The sequence below is a fragment of the Protopterus annectens genome, chromosome 5.part1, assembly GCF_019279795.1.
Source record: "Protopterus annectens isolate FY-2018-M chromosome 5.part1, PAN1.0, whole genome shotgun sequence".
In the NCBI taxonomy this organism is placed as follows: domain Eukaryota; kingdom Metazoa; phylum Chordata; order Ceratodontiformes; family Protopteridae; genus Protopterus; species Protopterus annectens.
Window position 1 is genome coordinate 349,840,878 of NC_056736.1, and position 25,532 is coordinate 349,866,409.

At 41.2% G+C, this 25,532-nt stretch overlaps 1 protein-coding gene across 6 annotated transcripts in view; it reads left to right on the top strand.

The window, feature by feature from the left end:
* The window catches only part of ARAP1 (ArfGAP with RhoGAP domain, ankyrin repeat and PH domain 1), a 2,759,262-nt gene that overhangs the window by 1,393,108 nt on the left and 1,340,622 nt on the right, over positions 1 to 25,532 (top strand). For all 6 annotated transcript variants that reach the window (XM_044073028.1, XM_044073030.1, XM_044073029.1 and 3 more), the window contains one exon: positions 8,608 to 8,787. In XM_044073028.1, the coding sequence (XP_043928963.1) occupies positions 8,608 to 8,787 (180 nt within the window). The remainder of the gene's footprint in view (positions 1 to 8,607; positions 8,788 to 25,532) is intronic.

Sequence of the window (25,532 nt, forward strand, 5' to 3'; positions counted from 1 at the left end):
TAGTGATGAGGTGTGCCACATAGAAGGATTTCCTGACTGTTGTGGCGATGTGGTTATCGAAAGTGAGACCACTGTCCACCTGTGTCCCTAAGTCTCTCATCACACTTTCGATGTTTAGCATCCTGCCACCTATGTGGTAATTCATGGGTACATGTTTTTTCCAAAGGGGATAACTATACATTTCTTGGCATTAAGCTTGAGCCCATGGCTCTGGCACCAGGCATCTGTTTCTGTAAGGCTTTTTTGTAGAATATCCACATCATTTGGGGATTCAATAATGGCTCCCAGTTTGCAGTCATCTGCAAACGTTGTTAGCCAGAGTCCCTTAGTGTTGGCCTGTACTTCAGAGAAGTAAATGCCAAACAAGGGTGGTCCCAGGACTGAACCCTGAGGTACTCCACTTGTCACTTGTCTGGAGCTGGATTTGGAGTCGGCTACTTTTACAGTCTGGGTTCTGTCAGTAAACCAGTTGGCAACCCATCGAGTGACATAGGGATTTATGCCCAGCTTAGTAAGTTTATCTATGATTCCAGAGTGGGGGATAGTGTCGAAGGCCTTGGCGAGGTCCAGATAGGCTGTGTGGACCACCTTACCCTCGTCCACAGCTCTGGAGACTGATTTGAAGAAGTCAATCAGATTCAGGAGACAAGATCGGCCCTTCACAAACCCAAACTGGGTGGGGTCCAGTGTTTGCCAATGTCTTTGTTTATAAGTTCCATGATAATGCGTTCCATGCTCTTGCAGATCAGGCTTGTCAGACTGATGGGACAGTAGTTCCCGGGATCCAGAGCGGATCCTCCCTTGTGGAGCGGGATAACTGTAGCTGTGCGCCACTCAGTGGGCATGAAGCCTGAGGTAAGGCTATGATTAAACATGACACTTAGGTGAGGTGCCAGTTCATTTTGTAGTTCATGTAGTACACAGCCTGGGATGTCATCTGGTCCCATGGATGCTGCATTCTTAGCTTTGGAGAGTGCGGTTTCTACCTGTGTGGCAGTGATTATCGGAATTTGGCAATCTTTTGGTATTGAGATGGGCCCTTTAGGGGGTGAGAGGGGGGTGAAGTTGGCACTAAATCGATATGCCAGGATATTGGCAATATCCTTGGGGTCAGTATATTTAATGCCATTCTGTTGTAGCTCAGAGCAGATCTGAGCATTGCCATTTAGATTCTTGACATAACTATAGAATGCCTTGTGGTTGTCTTTGGAATTTTTTGGCGATTTTATTTTTGTAACTAGCTTTTGAGGATTTTATGAGGGATCTCAGCTACTTACTGAGGCTGGTGAGGGAGTTTTTTGCATCTTGGGATTTTCCTCTTTTCTGCAACAGTTTCTTCCTTCTGTTGTATAGTTTGTTTATAGCAGGGGACCACCAGATTGGCTTCCGTTTTTTGGAGAAGAACATCTTGGTTCTATTTGGGATGGCACAATTCATGCACGAGTGGATGTGCTTGTACAGTGCCTTAGTGTACAATAGTTAGTCGAACTTCCAGATCCCGTCTGCATGGGTGTTGTGAAGTTTGTCACTTCTGACTTCAGTAGCATGAAGTTGGCTTTGCAGAAGTTTTTTAAGGAGGTTTTCTTACTGGGGGGTGGGGGTGGGATGTGGATGTCATAGGTGATTTGCTTATGGTCAGACCTGACCAATGAGGGGGTGACCACTAGTGTGGAGCATCTATCTCCAATGTTGGTAATGACCAGGTCTAGGATATTGGCTCCCCTGGTGGGACAATGGATTAGTTGATCCAGGGCATTGGAATTTATGAATTCCAAGAACCGTTGGGCAAAGGAGTTGGTACCCGAGTAGTTTTCCTAATTAATGGCAGGGTAGTTGAAGTCACCCAGTATTAGGGTGTTTGGTTGTATCGTAATATTTTCCAGTATGTTTAGAAAGTTGTAGTGAGAATCTTGGGGCATGGTGGGGGATCTGTAGCAACAGTTTGGATTGCAGTCTTACCTAGTGTTAGTTGCCCCTGGAGAATTTCAGATGCATTGTGTTGGGCAACTAGCCTGGAGGTGTGAATATCCTTGGTGAATATGGACACTCCTCCACCTTTAGTGTTTCGGTCTTGGTTTTGTGGCTGAAAAGTGTGGTATGAATTGTAGCCTGGTATTGCAGGGGTACTCTCTGGAGCCTTGAACCAGGTCTCAGTTACTGCACAGGTGTCGATGTTCTCCATTATTAGGAGTGCCTCGAGAGAGTGCATTTTGAGGTTTAGACTTCTAGCATTGAGTAGCATTACCTTCAGATTTTGCATGCTTGTATCTGTTACGGTGGTGGTTTTATCCTTTGAACCTTGCCTAAAAAAGGCACTATAGGGGTGGCAAGAGCTTTAGCCAGTAACCTGAATCCCAGGGGTGACAGGTGCAGACCATCTCTGGCAAAGCATTGTGGTCTGTCGATCATGTCTTCCCAGGCAGACAAATACTGGATCCCCTTTGAATGACACCAGAAGCTTAGCCAATTGTTGAAGTCAACCATTTTGTCCTTACACTGTGGTATCATTCTGGGCGAAGGCAGGATGCTACTCAGGGCTAGGGTCATACCTGCCTGGGTCACATGATCCAAGTGCTGTTCCATGTCTCTTTTCATGTAGTCCAGGGAGGTACGTCTCAAGTCATTCACTCCAGCATGGACAATGACAGAGTCGTATTTGTACTTGTTGTGGAGTGACTTGAGTGCATGCATTATGTGGCGGATCCTGGCACCTGACAGGCAGCTGACTGTAATTTTCTCTTTGTTCAGCCTGGTGAGTGGGACATCAGTGTGCCTGACTATAGAGTCACCTATGACTAAAGTGTTGGGTACATTGTCTTGCCTTAGGGGCTGTTGTTGGGTGGCACACTGGTGTTGTGAGCTGTGTGTCACTTTGATTGTGACTGGTGTTTGTTTGCATTTCGGCTTCGGACATCCTTGTTGCTTGGGCAGGTTAATGTTAAGGGCCTCCGCATATGTGGGTTTAGTGTTGCTATGTGTGGGTGTTGATGGTGTGGGTTTTGAAGGGCTGTGAGTTGCTTGAGGTGTAATGCAGGTGTTAACCTTCTCCTCTTGACTGTCTAGCACAATCTTGGCCGGAGAGAGCTTAGCTTCCAGTTTTGCTATGTAAGTGCATCTCTCTCAGGTTGTAGTGTTGGGTGGTAGGAGGAGAGGATTGTCTGTGTACATGAGGCAGTTGCCGCACTGCCCCAGTATGCCCAGATTCACTAGGTGGACAGGAGAAATCACCGGAAGCTGACCCTTGGACATGCCTGTTTAGGTGCTTTTTTGTAAAGTTTAAGAGCTGTTTTCTCTTACCTTTGCAAGGTATTCTGAAATTATAGGCTGTTTAGTGCCTATGATTAATTTCTCCTTATTGACAAGGAGAGCTGAGTGCTTGAATCAGTTTCAGGCTTCCTAGTGCTTTCCAGCAGGTTCTAGAGCAAGTGCTAGTCACAGGGGGTTCAGATTTTAGTGCTACTACTGAGAAACCAGCTAGTTCTAAGGGAAAATTTGAAGTGCAAACTTTCTGGCACCTGGAATAGTTTAACTGTAGCCTCGCAGTGCTGTACGATGTGAAAAATGTGCAAACACACGCGTTTTTAAGCCAGAAAGTTGAAAGGGATAGAAATCAGCCCAAAAAGGCTAATAAAATTACAATTTCAGAGCTGGAAAACACTCCTCTAGCGTTAGGCAGTACAAAGCTCACCAGTCCCACTGGTAGGTAGTAGGAATTCCCACTACCACAGCAAGGTTTGGATAGCTCTGAGCACAGAAAATAAAGTCCTGAGACAAGCAAAGCCTGGGATATGGACTGGCTAGAAAAGGAGGGAAACGAGCAAACACGATAGTATTTTTTTTTTTGTTGTTGAAACAGGCTAAACAATGCAATAATACTGTAAATACACACAGAAAAGGCTAACACACTTGAGTGTGTAGTCCTAAACATTAAATGCAATTAAAACTGTAAAATTAGCAGTTTAAAACTTTTTAAATGAAGCAAGGCAAGTGCACAACTGAAAAACGACTTAAGAGGCAGTAACACAGCAGAATAAATAGCTAGTCTACATATATAGAGGTCTATATATACAGAAAAGCAGCTAAAACAAACACTTCAGATGCAGTGCAACCTAGAGCACTTGAGTTGTAGCAATATTAAGGCAATTACAGTTATAATAAATGCTCTAAAATATACTCTATATTTCCAAAATGTTTGAGAAGCACAGTCAGAACCAAGGAGATTCAGGCAAAAATTTCATTTTTTTTTGAAAGGGAAAAAGGAGAAACAGAAGGCCTTATCAAATGTTCTCTCTGTATTAGGTAGAATGAGCTAATGACACTAGACTGGGAGGAGTGTCCCAGATCAGATTTACAGTAGGGGCGGGCAACTGCAAAGCCACCAAGTATAACAGCAAGACACCAACAGGGGGGGATATTGGGAATACTGAAGCTATTATCCTACAGAGAGTAAGCACTACAGAAAGCCACAAAATGAAAGTTTTTAAACAGATAAAGGAGCAATGAGACTCTACAGAATGCTTTTTTAACTGCAACAAATCAGTTACCCGTGCAGATTAGTTAATAGCAATAAAAATACACTCAAAAACTGTGCAGCAGGCAATAAAAAATGCTATATATAAATTGCTAGAAACAATAATCAGTATAAATAATTGAAAAAAAACAGGATACTTATATATCTCAGCTAACAGTTTAGTCAACACCTCTCCTCCACTCTGCTCAGTGTGTATAGACAGAAACCTTCTCAAAGTTAGGGCTTAAATACCAGAAGATACAACCTTATAACCTGTAACTAAAGACAATGAAATCATCCCACCTGGTTATAATATCTTATGACTTGACAGAGCAGCCAAAAAGGGTGGTGGAATAGCTATCCTATTTAAATCAGGATTACAGATTACTACCTATGATTATAAACCACCCCAAGACTCAAATGCTGAAATTCTTATTACTAAGCTTCAACTTAACACATCCAAATCCATATATATAATCTGTATCTATCTTCCTCCTGGCAACAACATTACCACTGTAGAAAATACCCTTTGTTGGTTATCTCAGAACTTACCCCAAGAAACCATAATCCTAGGAGATTTTAATATTGATTGGAAGAGCTGTAGCAGTAGCCACCCTACCACCCATATTAACCTATTTGGTTTTATGCAAACCATTACCTCCCCCACCAGGATAAACAAGCCTAATAAGAAGGAAAGCACCTTAGATTGGATACTCATCAATAACCATGCCCAAACGTATGAAGCAGGCACCCTCCCTGATGATTTAAGTGATCACTCACTTACCTATATCATCAGGCTTAAAACCAATCTACCCATTCCAACTATTTTTAGGACTATAAGAACCAAAAAAAACCTTTAACCCCGATCTCTTCCAAAGAGAACTTAGAGCATGTAACTGGTCCCCCTTGAAAAACCTCCCACTGGAGGAAGCTGTTAATCACTTAAATTCTAAATTCCTAACCATACTAGACCACCATGCACCAACCCGCTCTATCATAATGAGAACTAAATTTGCCCCTTGGCTCTCAAAAGAAATCAAGCAACAAATCCACCTCAGAAACAAGTATTGGGCTAAATACCATTTAAGCAAAAACCCTGTAGACCAAAAAAACTTCAGACAACTGAGAAATAACACCAAAAAAGCTATACTGTCTGACAAAATAACCTACTACCTACAATTCCAGCAGAATCACCATAGTAAACCACAGAAGTTCTGAGCAAGTATTAACCAATTACTACACCCAGGTCAATCCATCACACCAAACCAGGATAATCCCAAGCAGACTGCCAATGCCTTTTTTACTGAAGCCATTCAAACTCTTGCTAGTCAGTTATCAACTAAGAACTTAACTTTAACCAAATCTAACACTATCCCACCCCCTCCATTTCTCTTCCAACCAGTCCTAACTACATATATTCTTACCCTTCTCCTAAAACTAAAACCATGCTCTCCTTCAGCAGACCAACTACCCACTGAATATCTACAAATAGCCAAATCCATTGCCTATCCAATTTCCATTCTCATTAATAGAACTATCACTGAAGGACACATCCCTAAAATCCTGGAGGTCTCCCATATTATCCCCCTTTACAAGGGTGGAAACTGTACTGAATTCTCCAATTACCGTCCCATAGCCCTACTTTCTCCCTTAGCTAAGCTCATGTAAAAATGCACTACTACTGCCCTCCTTTCCTTTATTGACTGTATTAACAAAAAACGTAACCTCAATTTGCTTTCCACTGTTTATAGATATGTCTAAAGCTTTCGATATGGTAAACTACCAGATATTTATAAATATCCTCAAATCCCTGTCACTAGAGCCACTGGCTATAAAATGGTTCCAGTCCTATTTAGATAACAGACAACAGGCTGTACTCTGGCACAACACTTTATCTACCAACCTCCCCATTAACCTTGGTGTCCCTCAAGGGTCCATTCTAGGACCTCTCCTATTTTCTATATTTATCAATGACCTTCACCTAGAAATCCCCCAAGCAACATGCATGCAATATGCAGATGATTCCACATATGCTCAGCCACATCTATATCAGAACTTAACTCCCTTACCCAAAAGGTATTTAACACAGTTGAACTGTGGTTTACACAATGTTGTCTCCTTCTGAACCCCCAAAAAACTAAGGTCCTCCTTTTTACCCCTACTCACAAGTCAACCCCTATAGATTTCACAGTCACATCCAATAATGGTACTCTCAGTTCCTCAGATCCAACTACCAAATTACTAGGCATCACCATAGATAACAACCCTATTTTTGACACCCATATCAACAGTACTATAAAAAATGTTAATAGAAAACTAGGCTCTCACTATAGGATCAAACACTTCCTCTCTCCTGCAGCTAGAATAACTATTGCTCATACCCACCTAATCTCAACTCTCCCTTATGCCTGACTTATATATACTAATCTATCCAAAAACAACCTTAATAAAATGGAAACCTCCTCCAATAACATAGCCAGATTTGCTACAGGCAACCCATTTAGAACCCACCACTGTTACAATCTAAAACAGCTATGATGGCTGGAATTACAAAATCAGCTTAAATTCCACCAACTGACCCTTGTCCATAAAACCCTTCACCATCCAACAAATACCCCTATTCTATCTACCCTCATCACCCCCTACAACAATCTAAAGACCTTATGTTCATCCCATAAACTTCTTGTCAATGTTTGCAAATCAAACAACAAGGCTGGAAACTCTCTCTTTTCCAATACTGTTGGAAAATCCTGGAACCTTCTCCCCAGTGAACTTTCCTCGCTTCCCTCTATGTCACTTTTCAAAACTAAACTGAAATCTTTCCTCAAATCACACTGGTTGTGCCCCTGTACTGAACCTGACCGATCAACTAGCTCTTCTTACTAGGTTCATCCTGCCCTCCTTCTCAGTAATCTTTCCCCTTTCTTAAGAACAACTAACCTTCTACTTCTACATACTATTACTTACATCTTCTTGAATATTATTAATGTAAATACTTTTGTACTAATAAAATGTATATAATCAGCTGCCTTCTCTTCTATATACTATGTATTTAAACTGCATTTGAATGATACTACTTATACCTGCATATTTTGCTATATATTATAAACTTCTAATCTCTTTGATTAGTCTCACTAATATAACTGCATTGTACCTTGTTTACATTAATTTTTCTATATATCATTTTTATTGTTCTCATCGGAGCTCATCTCCCTGGGCCTCTACAGAAAATGGACATGCATCCAGCTAGACTAGCCTGGTCAACAAATGTAAAATAAAATAAAATAAAATAAATATTTAAAATATTGCTCTTATAAAGTTCCAGTGTTGGTAGAATAACAGGGTTTGTGTTTGTATCCATTTTCTGAAGGATTTGATGTCTGAAACTCAAACGTATGTCATTATTTAGTGACTTCATTTCTCAGGACATCCCAGTGATTTGCCACAAAATCACAAAGGAGTTCCATCCCCTGGCACCTGAGCTCTCCAGTGTCTATGCCATTAAGCCATAATTACTTATTATTATTATATGTACAGTCCCTAAAATTAGGTATTTTAATATTTCAAAAAATAAATAGGTTATTGGGAATGACATTTCATAAAAGCAGTGTGTATTGCACAGTACTGGTACAATCATAACAGACCCACAGCTCAGTTATGGAAAAATTACCTAATAAGCGATGGTAAATACCATATTCTCATATTCTGAGACATGCCACTGTATACATTGCTTATACAATACCAGTCAGTTAAGTGTAAAAACGTTTGTAAATCAGCTGATTGTACATTTAAGCACACATACATTTTAATTCAGATGGTTACTCAAAATATGTATTTTTGTTTGACTTTCTAATTTAAATGCTTTACAGAGCTGTAGTTAAATTAGATAAGGAAAAACTGAGCTGAGATGTGTTGTATGATATGGCTTAGTTATAGTCATCTCTTAACACAGCATGAGATCTGAATAATTTAGATACATTTAATGTGAACTAAATCATGAGCAAACATTTCAATGGCCTGTATTTTTAACACCATTTGTACTGTAATTATGCAGGTCTTGACTGCGTGATTTAATTTTTCTCTGTGTTCTTTTCTAGTGGTGGTGGCTATCTGACAGATGACAGTCCAAGCATTCTTCAGTCGAGCAGCTCTTTCTCCTCATCGGAAAGTTCAAGTGTTTATAGCACAAGTGGCAGTATCAGCAGCGATGCACCCGAGTTGCCCCATTATTCACCCATCATTAAAGCTGGGTGGCTGGATAAGAACCCACCACAGGGGTAAGATTTATTTGCAAAATTTGAGCATTGAATTTGCACCACAGTTATTGAAATATATTACTAACTTAACTTACAAGCAGTACATAACTGAAGTTTCTGGGTGCTAGGCTGGTAGTGTTCTAAGCTGCATAACTGCTTGAATTTCACAGTACCAGGAAGCAGATGCCTGAGAATTTTTAAAAATGATGGACCACGTGCCTTTAATAGGATGATTCTTCTTTGTACTGATGTATTAGTGTAACGTAATGCATGATAAGAGACTGTTGCACATAGAATCATACATAACAACACCATTACAGTATGACTGCACAGTAATAATTGTTTTGTGTTTTAGTTTGTCTGTTTAAGGAAGGTAGATGGGATCCATTGGCCCTTTTTCATATATTCCTTTATTTTGTTAAGTATCAAAGGAAAACTGAAAGACAAACATTATGTGCAGAGAAAAGGTTTAGCCGTGTAATCCGTAAAATGACTAGATACTGTTCTGTGTAATAATTATATATATGCTGCATTGACAGCACAGACATTTTGTTGTGGCAGAACATATAAAATAGAAAGACATTGATATGTATAATGTCTTTGAAGTAATAAATAGCTATCTAGATTCCCTACAGGGACAAAGGATTTTTTCTTAATTAATTAGGCAGGGGATAGTCAATTCCTTTGTTCATAGTGATCCACACCATATTTTTGAGGTGATGGTGGTTAATTAGATTGCATTTGAGCTGAAGAAATTTTGCTAGGGACCCATACCTCTCAACCTCTTAGAGCAAAAAATCTGGAGAAAGCCTAAAATGATGGGGGACAAATAGGGACAGATTTTAAATATTGCCCTTACAAACTTAGAAAGTTGATGGAATAATGGGTTTTGCATTAGCATGAATTTTCCGAAGGATGTGGAGTCTTAAACTCAAATGTTTGTCATTATTTAATGACTTCAATCCTCAGCTATTTGCCAAAAAAGGGACAGATTTTAGGGGGAACACACCAAAAATATGAGACAAAAAATACAGAAATTCTGAGAATACCTGTACAGCTAAGAGGTATTTAGGGACCTGATAGTTTGTGGAAGTGTATTCTGGACTTTAGGCATCCCAAAGGAAAAGTACTTGATTAAGTTAGACTTCACAATGCAGAAAGTCTTGTCTAAATAAAAGTATTCTAATATGTAAAGACCTTGACTTCACCACACAAATGGTGAAGATAAAAACCAAACCAAACACCAAAACCAACAAAAAAATAAAGGGTACACCACACTGGTTGTCTAGTGAAACCACTGATCCATGATTATATAGAGTCTATATTATGGTTAAAAATATAACTACTTTTTTATTTATGTACCTGTTATGATATTAGTTTTTTAATTTATTCATTTATTCATGTATTTGTTTCAATTTTTGGGGTATACGTGGTTTTAAAATGAATTATGTTTGTTTATTAATTGGTTTTAACTTAGGCAGCAATCAACTGTTTGTGATGTCATTGGATTTTTACTACATAAAGGAAGTGATGTTTTACTATGGTGACTCTGATGAAGCCTGAGATTGACAGGTGAAAGCACTTAGTCTACCATTGGTGTATTAAAGCAGTGGTTTCACTAGACAACCAGTGTGGTGTACCCTTTATTTTTTTGTTGGTTTTTGTGTTTGGTTTGTTTTTTATCTTCACCCTTCATGTAGTGAAGTCAAGGTTTTCTCATAACTTGGGTGCCCTGTCTGGTATATCAAGTGTTTTACCCTGCTTGTGGTTTTGTGATGGAATCACTTATTAAGGAACTTACTGAAGCCGTTTCCAAGCTTTCAGCTTGTCTGGCTGCTGCTCTGCCTAACAGAAATGACACAGATGTTTCTAAACATTTTTCAGCAACACAGGATTTTGAATTAGAGATTTCTAATTTCCGACCAATAGCCTTACTGTCTCCAGTAGCAAAAATAATGGAAAAATGTATCCACCGACAGCTACTTACCCACCTTCTCTCTAATAACTTACTTGCTAACTGTCAGCATGGTTTTAGACCTCATCATAGTACAACCACTGCCTTACTATCCTTTTCTGACTGTATTAACAAACATCGTAATACTCTCTTTCATCTGTACTATTTATTGACCTGTCAAAAGCCTTCGACATGGTTAACCATCACCTACTTATAGATATACTTAAATCCCTATCTCTTGACCCACATGCAATACTATGGTTTAAATCATACTTAGATAACTGACATCAAGCTGTTCTCTGGGATAATAATTTATCCACACCCCTCCCTGTCAACATTGGAGTGCCCCAAGGCTCCATATTAGGCCCTCTTCTCTTTTCAATCTTTATTAATGATCTTAACACTAAAATTCCACAAGCCACCTGCATACAATATACAGATGATTCAACTTTAATATGCTCTGCCAACTCTGCTTCCTCACTCCAGACCCTCACCCAAACTGTATTTCATACTGTTGAAAATTGGTTCATGAGTCACTGCCTCCTCCTTAACCCAAAAAAAACTAAATTATTGCTCTTTACTCCTAACCAAAGATCTCCTAAATGTCACTTTACATTAACTTCTAACAATGGAACTACCAATATCCCCAGACACTACAACCCGACTCTTAGGTATTACAATAGACCATAGCCTTAGCTATGATGATCATATTAATACTACTATAAAATCAGTCAACAGAAAACTAGGATCCCTTTATAAAATCAAACCCTTCCTCACACCACTAGCCAAAACTACCATTGCCCAAACCCACCTCATCTCTACCCTGTTTTGTGCCTCTGACATTTATACTAACCTTTCTAAAAACAACCTTAGCAAACTTGCAACCAGCTATAATAACATTGCCAGATTTGCCACTGGATCCTCTTTTGGAACCCATCACTGTCATAACCTTAAAAAGCTTGGATAGTTAGAACTACAGAATCAACTACTTTCTCAACAACTGACTATTACCCAAAAGATTCTCTACCACCCTAACAAGACTCCTATCCTCACTAGTTTGGTTACCCCATATAATAATCTGGCAACACTGCGCTCTGCTAATAAACTTCTAGTCTCTACTACTAAATCTAACAACAAGGCTGGGGACTCACTATTCTCCAACACAGTGGGAAAAACCTGGAACCAGCTTCCCAAATAATTATCATCACTTTCTTCCACACTACTCTTCAAAAAACATCTTAAAGAACATCTCAGAACACACTGGCTATGTCCCTGCTCTAACCCTGACTAAAACTCTATTTCCCTATCTCCCACTCCCTTACTTCTCTGCTCTGTTGTTTTATTATGCCTATCAATTTGAAACTTGAATTACTGACCACTTCCTAGCATCAAAGAGACTTCTCCTCTGCACTGTTTCATGAGTTATCTCTCTAAAAGAACTCACCTCCATTCTCCAGTATAAAATAATGTAATGCAACTTCCTTCTTCTTTTTATATAATGTATTCTAAGATACTATTGCCTATATTGGAGTTTTTCTCTCCATGCCTCTACTGAATATGAACTGTTTGTAAGTAAAAGATTGTATGCCTGTAACCATGCCTTTAATTTAAGACAAAAAGACAAATATACTTGGTATTCTTTATCATTTTATTATATGCTATCCAATGTTTTTTTTTTTCCAGGAAACTCTTAACACAATTTTTGCATTGTCTATTCTAAAAGATTGATATGTAACATCTGTCTATTGTATAATACTGTATGCTATGATAATTTTTCCTATGTTGGAGCTTTTCTCCCCGGGCCTCTACTGAAAATGGACATATATCCAGTTAGACCAGCCCGGTAAACAAATGTAAAATAAATAAATAGAAATAAAATTACTCACTCTACATACTCCGGCTGTGATCGACAGCCGACCTAACCAATCGGAGAGTGCGCCTGGTCCATTCAGTTCAGCGGGGCTGGTTGATTGGTTCACGGCCCCAGTGCTGAACGTTAAGAAACTTGGTCAAGAAAGCGGCGTTGTGGAATCTTTGAATAACCAGTTGGCTTCTTTTGAAAGACTGTGTCAGAAATATCGAGGTTTGCAACTCAACAACGCATTTTTGACTGAGTCTCTGAAATTAAAGCAGGTCCTGAAGGGACTTCATTTGTGGAAGCTGCCAAATGGGATTCCGGATGGTTCGGCAGCTTATAAAGAACTAGTAGAATTGTATAACAACACGGGACTTGAGGTAATGCGTATCATTGTCAAAGACAATGATATTAAATTGCAAAGCCTTAAGAAAGACATTGTGACTTTTAATTCTAGCATTACCAGTGATTTGTTGATTTTTTACTACAAGGATAAATATAAGAAGATTTTGGTTGACCTGAAAAAGTATGTTAAAGGCAACCTGGGGAAAAAGCAGTCCAAATTAAAACGTGACATGAGAGATTATGCTACCGAGAATGTATACGCTAGTAATGTATATGATAAAGGTAGTGATGATGTTCTGATTAATGAAAATGTAGGTAATGATGTTCACAATTCAAATAAGGTTGCTAACACTAATATGAACGTGCCTGTCAACAACAGTACCAAAGTTGGAAACAGTCGTGAGGCTAGAGATGAAGTTTTTTTAGAACCCCCCCCCCCAGAGTTGAGAAGATCGGAACACCTGGAGAATCAGGCCAACCAGAATGGTTTTGTATATTGGAACTGATGGTCACACAACCAGAGGGGTTGGAGGGGGAGAGGGAGACAGAATTACCGTTAGAGTTTTCCAACATTGCTGATAATGTACTTGTAACTAAAGAAACAGGATGTGAATATCAAGATAGTGCTGGGATTCTTAGAAATGGTGACTTTGCGGTGCATAATTTTACTAATTTGTTATTGACTCCTACACACTGTGAATTGTTGAGTAAAGGTTTTTCGTTTGTTCCATATTATAAAACTGACATTGCCTCTTTGTTATTGAATTTCAGACTATACACACGACAATTAAATTTGAAACTGTTATTTTTACAGGAGGATATGAATTTTGCAATAAGTGTAAAAAGGACTAGTACTTTTATTCCCTCATTCCATAAGAAAGTGATGGTTTTTGAGTGAAACAGAATTCAGGAAACAGGTAAATAAGAACATGTTTTATACTGACAACCTTAGTAAAAATGAAAGGGAAGCATTATATGAGATGCAAAATGACAGAAAGGTTAGATTTATGAAACCTGATAAAGGGGGTGGGATGGTGGTGATGTCAAATCTTGACTACAGTTCAGGGATGTTTGTGATTCTCAATGACCCATCCACCTATTCCAGAATTTGTCGTAATGAGATCAGTTACGCTTACTCAACGATTGATATTGAATTGTTTGATGCCTTTTCACAGGATGTTATTAATGGAATTGAGTTTGAATTTTTGACTGTGGATGATCCAATTATTCCTGTGATCTTTGGCATTCCATAAATTCACAAGTGTGTGCATGCCAACATTTAGACCTATTGTGGCAGCTAGGGTTCCAAGACGGAACTATTAGCTGCCTTTATTGACCATCACACTAAACCTATTATTGCCACAAGTAGCCACATTTTGAGGGACTCCTGGCATTGTCTTGAGATGTTATGAGACGTGGTTTCCATTGACAATGTGATTTTTTTTGACCATTGATGTTGTTATCCTCTTCTCTGTGATTCCTCATGGTGACGGCATTAAAGCCTTTGAAGAATGTCTTTTTACGGCTAGTGTTATATCTAGTGTGAGAGTTAATTTTCTAACTAGCTTGATGGAAATTGTTTTGAAAAACAATTTCCTATTTTTTGAAGGCGAATATTACCGTCAAATTACAGGTGTTGCAGTGGGAGCAAAATGTGCCCGTTTGCAAATGTGGTTTTGCTAGAATGGGAGAAGGAAACAATATTTAAGTCCAAGTTTATGCCGAAAATCATTAAATATCTAAGATTTTTGGACGATATACTGGTCCTGTGGACGGGGACAGAGACAGAAATTGAGGAGTATATATCATTTTTGAATAGCAGTACAGGCTTCTTGTCCTTCACCCACAGATTCAACAGTGATGAGATTGATTACTTAGATATACTTCTCAGGAAAAGGGAAGGAAAGTTGACTTCTACTATTTTTAGGAAACCAGCATATTCAAATGGGTTGCTACACTATGACAGTTGTCACGCTCCCCATCAGAAACGGGGGGTGGTGAAAGGCCAGGTGTGTAGACTATCCAGGTTGGTTAGTAACGATAATGATTTTAAGGTTGAAATATACACAATTATTAGGATGTTTATGAACAGAGGATACCCCCTTAAAATGTTGTTGAAGATTAAGAAGGAGATTTATAAAAAAAGATTTAATGTTTTTTGCCCTATTTTAGGGGCTGGGATTGTCCATACTAAGGTTACGACAGCACCTTCTGTAGGGAACAGTGTGATGGTGTTGAATTACAACCAGGATTGTTCTGAATTTTTAACTATTTTGAATTCTGCCTGGGATAAAAGTTTTGACATGGAACTTAAGCATAAGTTGGGGGAAAAACCTAAAATTGTATACAGTAGAGGCAGGAACTTAAAAGACATTCTAGAGCAGAATGGGATGAGACCAAAGGGCACTTATAGGTCTCAAATGTACAAATGTGGTTGTTGTAACTGCTGTAAATATATTAACGACGGCCCATACGTGGCAGTAGAGGGCTATTACTGAACCCTGGAATGCCCTGGGCTGGGCACTTGTACCACAACAAATATTGTGTATATAGCAACCTGCAGCACATGCTTGGCATTTTACATTGGAAAAACTATACGTAAATTAAGGGACTGAATTGCCGAGCATGTGAGGGACATCAAGAATAGTAAAGTGAGTAGTGCACTTTATAATCATTCTGTAGTCTGTCCTAATTTTAAAAGATTTTTGTTTTTTATTATTGACAGGTTTGAATTGAATGAAAGAGGGGGCAACATTAAAATCAACTTGGAGTTGTGTGAAACTAGGTGGCAATTGAGATTAAATGCCAAAAATCAACCAGGCATTAATGACAACATTTCTAGTGCCCCCTTGTTGAAACAGAGATCCATGATTATATAGAGTCTATATTATGGTTAAAAACACAACTACTTTTGTTATTTATGTACCTGTTATGATATATATATTTTTTAATTTAATCATGTATTTGTTTCAATTTTTGGGGTATACATGGTTTTAAAATGAATTATGTTTGTTTATTAATTGGTTTTAATTTAGGCAGCAGTCAACTATTTGTGATGTCATTGGATTTTTGCTATATAAAGTAAGTGATGTTTTACTATGGTGACTCTGATGAAGCCTGAGATTGACAGGTGAAAGCACTTAGTATACCATTGGTGAATTAAAGCAGTGGTTTTACTAGACAACCAGTGTGGTGTACCCTTTATTTTTTGTTGTTTTTGGTGTTTTATTCTAATGTGTAGTTTTGGTGAGCAAAGAAACTGGACTGGCATCTGAGGCCAAAGCCTACAGATAAAGATTTTACTCTAGAGGTGGAAGCCAAAAAATGTAAATTATTGAGACAGAGAATAGTTGGAGTTTTTTGAGTCTGTCCATATTGGACAAGTCTTTAAGGCCTAGGATCCTCTTTGTGAGGTACTTTTGTGGCCTCTCCAGTTGTTGCAGGTGTCTAGTGAGGTACATGCCAAATGGGGCATTGTGCTCGATGACTGGTCTAATGAGGGAAGAGTAGAGGGAGACAATGACCTCTTTCTTCCTGGATGTAAAACCCTTAGTAATGAGATGTGCCACATAGAAGGACTTTCTGACCACAATGGCAATGTGGTAGTCAAAAGAGAGGTTGCTGTCAACCTGTGTTCCCAGATCTCTTATAATGCCGCTGTGTTCAGTGGACTACCATCGATGTGGTAATTCATGGGAACTGGGTTTTGCCCAAAGGGGATGATGAAACATTTTTTGGCATTGAGCTTAAGGCCATGGTTCTGACACCAGTCATTGGTCTCCTGTAGGATGTCAACATCACTTGGGGAGTTAATAATAGCTTCCAACTTGCAATTGTCTTTGAACTTTGTCAGCCAGAGTCCCTTCGTGTTGGCCTGGACTTCAGAGAAGTAGATACCAAACAGGAGAGGACCCAGGACCGAACTCTGTGGGACTCCACTCGTGACTGGTTGGCAGTCTGACTGGGAGTCAGCTAATTTCACATTGTGGGTTCTACCTGTGAGCCAGTTTGCAACCCACCTAGTGATATAGGGGTTGATGCCTAGATTAGTGAGTTTTTCTATGATTCCTGAGTGGGGAATGGTATCAAAGGCCTTGGCCAGATCAAGGTAGGCTGTATGAACCACCTTGCCTTCATCCACAGCTCTGGTGACTGACTCAAAGAAGTCGACCAAGTTGAGCAGACATGATCTTACCCTTCACAAAACTAAACTGTGTGGAATCTAGCGTTGGAGATTCACTATATCCTTGTTTATTATGTCCATGATGATGTGCTGCATAGCTTTGCATATCAGATTCATCAGGCTAATGGCGGAATAGTTCCCAGGGTCTGTAGTCGCTCCTCCTTTGTGGAAAGGGATGACTGTAGCAGTGCGGCATTCGGTAGGGACAAAACCTGAGGTGAGGCTGTGATTGAACAGGGCACACAGGTGAGGTGCCAGTTTACTCTGTAGTTCATGTAGGACACAGCCAGGGATATTGTCAGGTCCCATAGAAACTGTATTCCTGGCCTTGGACAGTGCTGTTTTAACCTGTGCATCAGTAATACTGGGTGCCTGGCAATCTACTGGTGTGTGATTGGTCCTTTGGAGGGGTAAAATTGACACTGAATCTGTCTGCTCGGTATAGGAGGTACCATTGTGCAGTAGCTCAGAGCCAATCTGGGTATTGCCATGGAGATTCTTTACATAAATATAGAAGGCATTGTGGTTGTCTTTACTATCTACTTCAATTCTGTTTTCATAATTAGCTTTAGAGGATTTGATGAGGGATTTCAACTTTTTGTTGAGGCTGATAAGGGAGTTTTTCCAGTCTTGGGACTTCACCTTATTCTGCATTAGTTTCTTCCTTCTGTTGTAGAATTTGTTTATGGCAGGGGACCAGCAGATTGGCTTCCTTTTATTGGAGGAGAGTGTCTTGGTTCTGTTGGGTATGGCGAGAGCCATACATTTGTGTACGTGTTCGTACAGTGCATTGGTGTATGATTCGGTGGTCTTGCAACTATTCTCCATTTGCATGGGTGCCATGAAGTTCGCCACCTCTGTTTTTAGGAGCCCAAAGTTAGCTTTGGAGAAGTTTTTCATGGTGGTTACCTTTGCAGAGGGGAGGGGTGGATTTCCAAGGTGATTAGTTTGTGATAAGATCTAACCAGGAAGGAGTTGACTATTGCTGTAGAGCAACGGTCACCCATGTTAGCAATGACCAGGTCAAGGATGTTGCTACCTCCAGTGGGGGTAAGTACGATTTGATCCAAAGCATTGGAATTAATGAATTTTAGGAAATGTTGGACATGTGCAATGGTACATGAGTAGTTTTCCCAGTTAATGGAGGGGTAGTTGAAGATGTTCATCATGCATACAGCTGCAGTAATCACAGATGGGTTGTCTGCCGCCAGGTGGGTCCTCGGTCGGCTGAATTCCAAAGTCTAGGTCCGGCGTCGGTTGGTGTCGCTTTCTCTCTTGACGTCAGTGAGGCCAGAGTATATAAGACACAGCCGACACCATGTTCTTCAGTCTTTTTTGCCGCACGGTGCCCGAAGCAGAAGCAGTTCGCAAGTGCCGGTCGGCCAGCTCCTGAATTACGAAAAAATTGGAAACCGAAGTCTTCATTAAAGCTAAGTACCCGTTGAAACTTTTCTTGCCTCAGACCGATGTCAGAAAAAGTTAATAATTGTATTTCTTGTGGGAAGCAAATACCGCATAAGGATTTCCATTCCCTCTGCATACCTTGTTTAGGCCCAGACCACGACGTCTCGGGCTGTCGCTTTTGCGCTACTTTCAATAAACGCACTATTAAGCGTCGGGCGGAGTTCGCCCAACACTTTTTTGGTAAAGCCTTTGATTATAAAATGTCGTTGGAGACTCCGACTACCGTTTTGTCCAAAAAACGCAAGGACAAGGACCGACACGTGAGGTCCGCGGTCCCCACCGACACCACGCCAAAACCAGCTACACGTGGTCCGGTTCTCAGCGAGACGCCTTTGCAGTCCCTGACTACCGACGATACTCCCTTGGCGGTGTCCTCTGTACCCGAGACCGCAGGTACCTCGGCCCTTTCCCAGACTATAACCGAAGCCATTGCTAATGTTGAGCCTCCTAATGTGGACAGGTCCACTTTCTCCCAGGGTGTCTTTAGACCCTCAACTTCTTTTTCTATTAAGGCCTTTACTAAATCCAAAGCAGCCAGGCATCCCAAGAGGCCAGTTGCACAGGGCCCTGTCCCAGGCCCCATGCCTAAAAAACAGATGCTTAAAATGGCTGAGGATTTGATTTATCTTATCAGGGGTTCTCAACCCCCTCCGGACAAGAGACCCAGAGTGGGGGAAGATTCTCCCTCTTCTGATCAGGGCTCCATTTTATCAGAACATTCTGATGTAGAGGAACAGTCTTACTCTCCTTTTGAAGATTCGGATGCAGAGCAGTCCATTCCTTCTGTATCTCCTCCTGAGGATTTTTCCTTTGGGGAAACCTTGCACACTCTAAGGGAACACTTCCATTGGGAAGGCCAAGACTTTTCTTATTCCAAGAAAAGACTGAGGGAATTTCTTTTGTTACCTCAACACAGGCCTCTGGTGATACCTCCTGTTTTGGACATACTTGATGATGTTTATTCGGAGGCTTGCCTTAACCCGGATTCCCTGCCTCCTGCACCAGTCAAACCTGATAGGTACTACAGAGTTCCTAACTCTCACCAATTTCTCTACAAAAGCCATAATGCTTACCCTGAAGCCATTTCTCAAGGCCCCAAGGGATTGAAGGCCTCTACGGCCAAGAATCCTCTTCCTGCCGAAAGAGAGTCAAGATCTTTAGAAAGGTGGGGAAAAAACGTATATACCTCGGCCACCCTTGCCATGAGGGCCTTAAATTGTCAGTTTCATATGCTTAAATATCAACAGTTCCTGTTATCACAATTAAGGAATAAAATGTCTCAACCTGAACAACCAGACTTAAAGGAGTTACAGGATATGATGCATAGTGCAGAGCAAGTGGGTAAAGACACCATACAATGTGGCTATGATGCCCTAGAGGCCTCAAGTAGAGCGGCTGCTACAGGATCAGTCATTTATAGACATGCCTGGCTTAGGGAACAAAGCTTGCCTAATCATGTGAAAGCTAAGCTTCTAGATGCTCCTTTACAAAAGGATGTGCTGTTTGGTACTAATGCTGAGGAGATATTACGGAAACTGGAAGAAAAAGCCAAATCTATGCAAACTGTCAAAGCTTTTTTACAGGTCCAACCACCACGTTTTAGCAGAAATTGGCCTTCAAAAAACTGGTCCTTTCCAGCCACTGACAAGCCCCAAAGAGGTAGATACAGACGCACAAGGGGCAGAGGGCAATCACAAGGATCATATAGAGGCCGACAATGGCAAACTCCAGCACCAAGAGGTGGCGAAGACAGTGCACAACAATGCAGGAAACAAAATCAATGACTCACTCATTTCCCTGCCAAGCAGGTCTCAGCTGGCAGCACCTTTGGGAGGAAAGTTAGCATTATTTGCAAGAAATTGGCATATTGTCACAACAGACAAATGGATCCTGGACGTTATAAACAGAGGCTACAAATTTCAATTCCACACTCTTCCAAAAATGAGAGGCATGCCAAACCTGCCACACAATCAAAGGGCAGAGGCACAACTACAAATTTCAAAGCTCATAAGCATGAGAGCTATACAAGTGGTACCTACTCACGAACAAGGTCAAGGCTTTTATTCAAGACTTTTTCTGGTACCAAGGAAAGGAACCGACTGGAGACCCATTTTGGACTTATCCATCCTAAACACATTTTTACTCGTACCAAAATTCAAGATGCTCACATTACAGCAGCTTCTTCCCATGCTGGGCAAGGAGTTTTGGCTGGTAACATTGGACCTCAAGGAGGCATACCTGCATGTCCCAATCAGACAAAGTTGCAGAAGATACCTCGGATTTCTTGCAGGTTCAATCCACTATCAATTCTCTGCATTGCCCTTTGGCTTATCTACTGTGCCCAGAGTATTCACAAAGTGCCTGGCATCAGTGATTGCCTACTGCAGACTTCAATGGATACAAATTTACCCTTATTTGGATGACTGCCTGATCCAAGCGGACAGCAAGCTCATACTTCTGGAACATCTGGCTTATGTAACACGGTTAATGCATTCTCTGGGATATACAATCAACAAAGAGAAATCCAGGCTAACGCCATCTCAGAAAATAACTTTCCTGGGTGCCAACTTGGACACAAACACCCAGATGGCCTATCTAATGCCAGAAAAACAAGGGCAGCTATCTCAGTACTTCAAAATACTAGGAAAATGTACCAGGCTTACTGCAAGGAAAATCCTGCAGGCTCTGGGCTTCATGGCATCTTGCATTCTTTTAATCCCATGTGCAAAGCTGCATATGAGGAAACTTCAATGGTACCTAAAAAACCTATGGTCTCAACACAGTCACAGTTTGGAAACAGTAATACCAATAATTCCATGTTTGCAAAAGGAATTTCTATGGTGGGCCCAAGCATGTCAAGCAAACACAGGCCTCCCATTCTGCAAGCCTCAAGCAAACCAAGTCATCACAACAGACGCCTCAGATTACGCCTGGGGGGCGCACATGACAGACAGGTGCATTCAGGGCAAATGGTCCCAAAAGGAAAAGCACCTTCACATCAATCAAAAAGAAATGCTAGCAGTAATAAATGCAATTACAGCTTTCAAGGACCTCCTGCATCCAGGACAATTACTGATAAGAAGAGACAACACCACAGTAATGTGGTACATAAACAAACAAGGAGGAACACATTCATACCCCTTGTGCAGACTAGCCATGACTCTTTGGAACTTGGCTCTAGAATGGCAAATCGAACTTCAAGCACAGTACTTGCCAGGATTGGAAAACACACTGGCAGACAACCTAAGCAGAAATATGACAGATCCACACGAATGGAAGTTGCATCCTCAGGTGTTTACAGATATAATACAAGAGTGGGGGAGGCCAGACATAGATCTTTTTGCCTCCCACAGGAATCATCAATTGGAAAAGTTTTGTTCAAGGACCTTTCATCCAAAGGCCTGGAGAGTGGATGCCCTTTCATTCAGTTGGACAGCATGGACAGTTTACGCTTTCCCACCTCTGCCTCTTCTGCCCAAGGTGCTCTTGAAAGCAAGAGCAGACAGACCGAAGATGATACTGATTGCTCCAGATTGGCCAAGGCAACACTGGTATCCACTCCTGAGGAGTCTAACACATACTCCTCCCTGGTCCCTACCTCTAATGCCTCTTCTGCTGACTCAGCACAGCTACAAAACTCTTCACGGTCAGCTGAAAACACTCAATCTTGCTGCATGGAAAATTCCTTAACACCACAACAGACCCTACTCTCCAAGGAGGTGCAGGATGTCATTTTGGAGGCCAGAAGGCCATCCACTAGAAAGGTTTACACCGCAAAATGGAAATGGTTCTGCTCTTGGAATGAGAAAAAAGGCCAGGACCCTAGAAAGCAGAATTTGCCTCAGATATTACAGTATCTAGCTGAGCTACTGAACAGTGGACTTTCATTTTCTTCCATAAAAATCCATGCCTCAGCCATTTCTGCAGAGTTCAACTCAGATCCACCTTTATTTTCTCATCCACTCTTACGACAGTTCCTCAGAGGGGCTAAGAATATAAGACCACCAAGGAAACAACCAATACCAGCCTGGAACCTTAATTACATTCTAGAAAAATTAACATTGCCTCCCTTTGAACCAGCTGCATCAACAGATTTGCAATATTTGTCCTGGAAAACAGCCTTCCTTCTGGCCATCACTTCAGCTCGTAGGGTTTCGGAACTACAGACCCTCATGGCAGTGCAGCCCTTCCTCATCTTCCATCAGGACAGGGTTTCCCTTCATACCAACCCGTCATTTATGCCCAAAGTGGTATCCAGGGTAGCTTTAATCCAAGCCATACACTTACCTACCTTTTACCCCAGTCCTCGAAACAAAGGGGAAAGGTTGCTACATTCTTTAGACATCCATAGGCAGCTACGCTATTATTTGGACAGAACAAAGTCCTTCAGGAAATCAGAACAACTTTTTGTGTCCTATGCTGTAGGGGCTCAAGGGAAGCCAGTGACCAAGCAGACAATTTCAAAGTGGATAGGCCACTGCATACGGTTCTGTTATTCATATCATGGGAAATCTGTTCCCACAGGCATCAGATCCCACTCCACCAGGGCCACAGCTACCTCTACAGCCTTCCTCAGAGGAGTTCCTACCAAAGACATTTTGGAGGCAGCCACTTGGAGTTCTGTACATACCTTCACAAGACACTACCACCTGCCTTTATATTCCAAAACTAGAGCAGGCTTTGCCACTGCTGTGTTGCAGGACATTCTGGCTCGTCCCAGTTCCAACTAGTACCTGCCACCCTGTGTGTAGCTTTGGGACTCTACCCATCTGTGATTACTGCAGCTGTATGCACGATGAACATAGTACAGTTTTGTACCTACCATAAATGTAGATGTTCGAGTGCTAATACAGCTGCAGTACAGGTTACCCTCCCACCTTCCCCACTTGCTAAAGGCATAGGGCCTAACCCCCTCTTCATACAACCTGACTGGGTTATCCTTCTATGGTTTATTTGCTTGCAACTACTGATTTTGGATTATATTGCATGCCTTGTATTTATATATATATATATATATATATATATATATATATATATATATATATATATAATTTATGTATTGCCTTCCTTCCGGGGGCACCTGACATCTGGGGCAAGAAAGACTGAAGAACATGGCGTCGGCTGTGTCTTATATACTCTGGCCTCACTGACGTCAAGAGAGAAAGCGACACCAACCGAAGCCGGACCTAGACGTTGGAATTCGGCCGACCGAGGACCTGCCTGGCGGCAGAGAACCCATCTGTGATTACTGCAGCTGTATTAGCACTCGAACATCTACATTTATGGTAGGTACAAAACTGTACTTTGCCCATTATGAGAGTGTTAGGTAATATTCTCCAGGGTGCTTAGGAACATGGAGTGTGAGTATTATGACATGGTTGGGGACCTATAGCAGGCTACGACCTGAATTGCTGTCTTACCCAGTGTTAGCTGCACCTGAAGTATCTCAGATGCTTTATGTTGGGCTACCAGTCCGGAGGTGTGAGCATGCTTTATGAATATGAAAACACCACTGCCTTTGGAGCTTCGGTCCAAGTTCTTGGGCTGAAAGGTGTGGAATGAGTTGTAGCCTGGTAGTGCAGGGGTGCTTCTGCTGCTTTGAACCAGGTCTCTGTTGCAGCACAAATGTTGATGTTCTCCATTTTAAGGAGTGCTACGAGTGAGTACATTTTGAGATTTAGACTTCTAGCGCTGACCCTCAGATTGCATTTGTTTGTAGCTGTTATGGTGGTAATTTGGTCTTTGGAACACTGTCTAAAAAAGGCAGTATTGGGGTGGCAAGAGCTTTGGCCAGTATCCAGAAACCCAGGGGTGACAGACGCAGGCCATCTCTGGCAAAGCATTGAGGTCTGTCGGTCAAGTTATCCCAGGCAGACAGATACTGGATCCCCTTAGAATGACACCAGAAACTTAGCCAATTGTTGAAATCAATCATTTTCTTCTTGTACTGTGGTATCATTCTGGGTCATGGTAGGATGCTGCTCAGGGCTAGGGTCATACCTACCTGGGCTACATAATCCAAGAGATCCTCCATGTCTCTTTTCATGTAGTCCAGGGAAGTACATCTCAGGTCATTCACACCCACATGTACAATGACAGAGTCAGATTTGTACCTGTTGTTGAGGGACCTGAGTGCATGTGTTATGTGGTGGATCCTGGCGCCTGACAGGCAGCTGATAGCTACTTTCTCCTTATTCAACCTAGTGAGTGGGACATCAGTGTGCCTCACTATCGAGTCATCTATGACTAGTGTGTTGGGTGTGCTGTTTTGCCTTAGGGGCTTAGGTTGAGTGGCACACTGTTTAGGAGATTTATGTGTCTCGTGATTAGTGTTATGTTGTGGTTGTCGAGTGCTTTTCTGCCTTTGAGATCTCTGCTGTTTGGGTAGATTTTTATTGAAAGCCTTTGCGAAGGTGGGTGTGTGGTTTATGTTTTTATGTGAAGGCAGTGCTGGTGTGTGTTCTGGAGGGCTATGTCTTCCATGTGGTGTGATTCAAGTGTTGACCTTCTGCTCTTGACCATATTCCAGGCTTGGCTAGAGAGTGCGTGGCTTCCAATTTGGATCAATAAGTGCATCTCTCACAAGTCTGAGTGTTGGGAGGCAAGAGGAGAGGAGATGCCCAAGTTCACCAGGTTAATAGGAGAAAGCACTGGGAACTGACCTTTAGACATGCCTGGAGGGGTGGGGCACTTTTTTGTGCTACAATAATAAGAAGTCTGATAAAGTGCTAGACTAATAAGCTAGTAAAAGTGCAGGAGAGGAGAGAACTAGTATTTGTAAGGCAAAACTTGAAGAGCAGACTTTGGCACCACTCAGACGCTTACAAACAGTCCTGGATACAGCAAATCTGTATCTGGACTAGACTAGTTACAGAAAAGGGGGGGGAAACAAGTGCAAATGTAGGCTTTTAAACTAGAAAGTTGAAAGAGATGGAAAAACTGCCCAAACGGCCAATAAACTACAA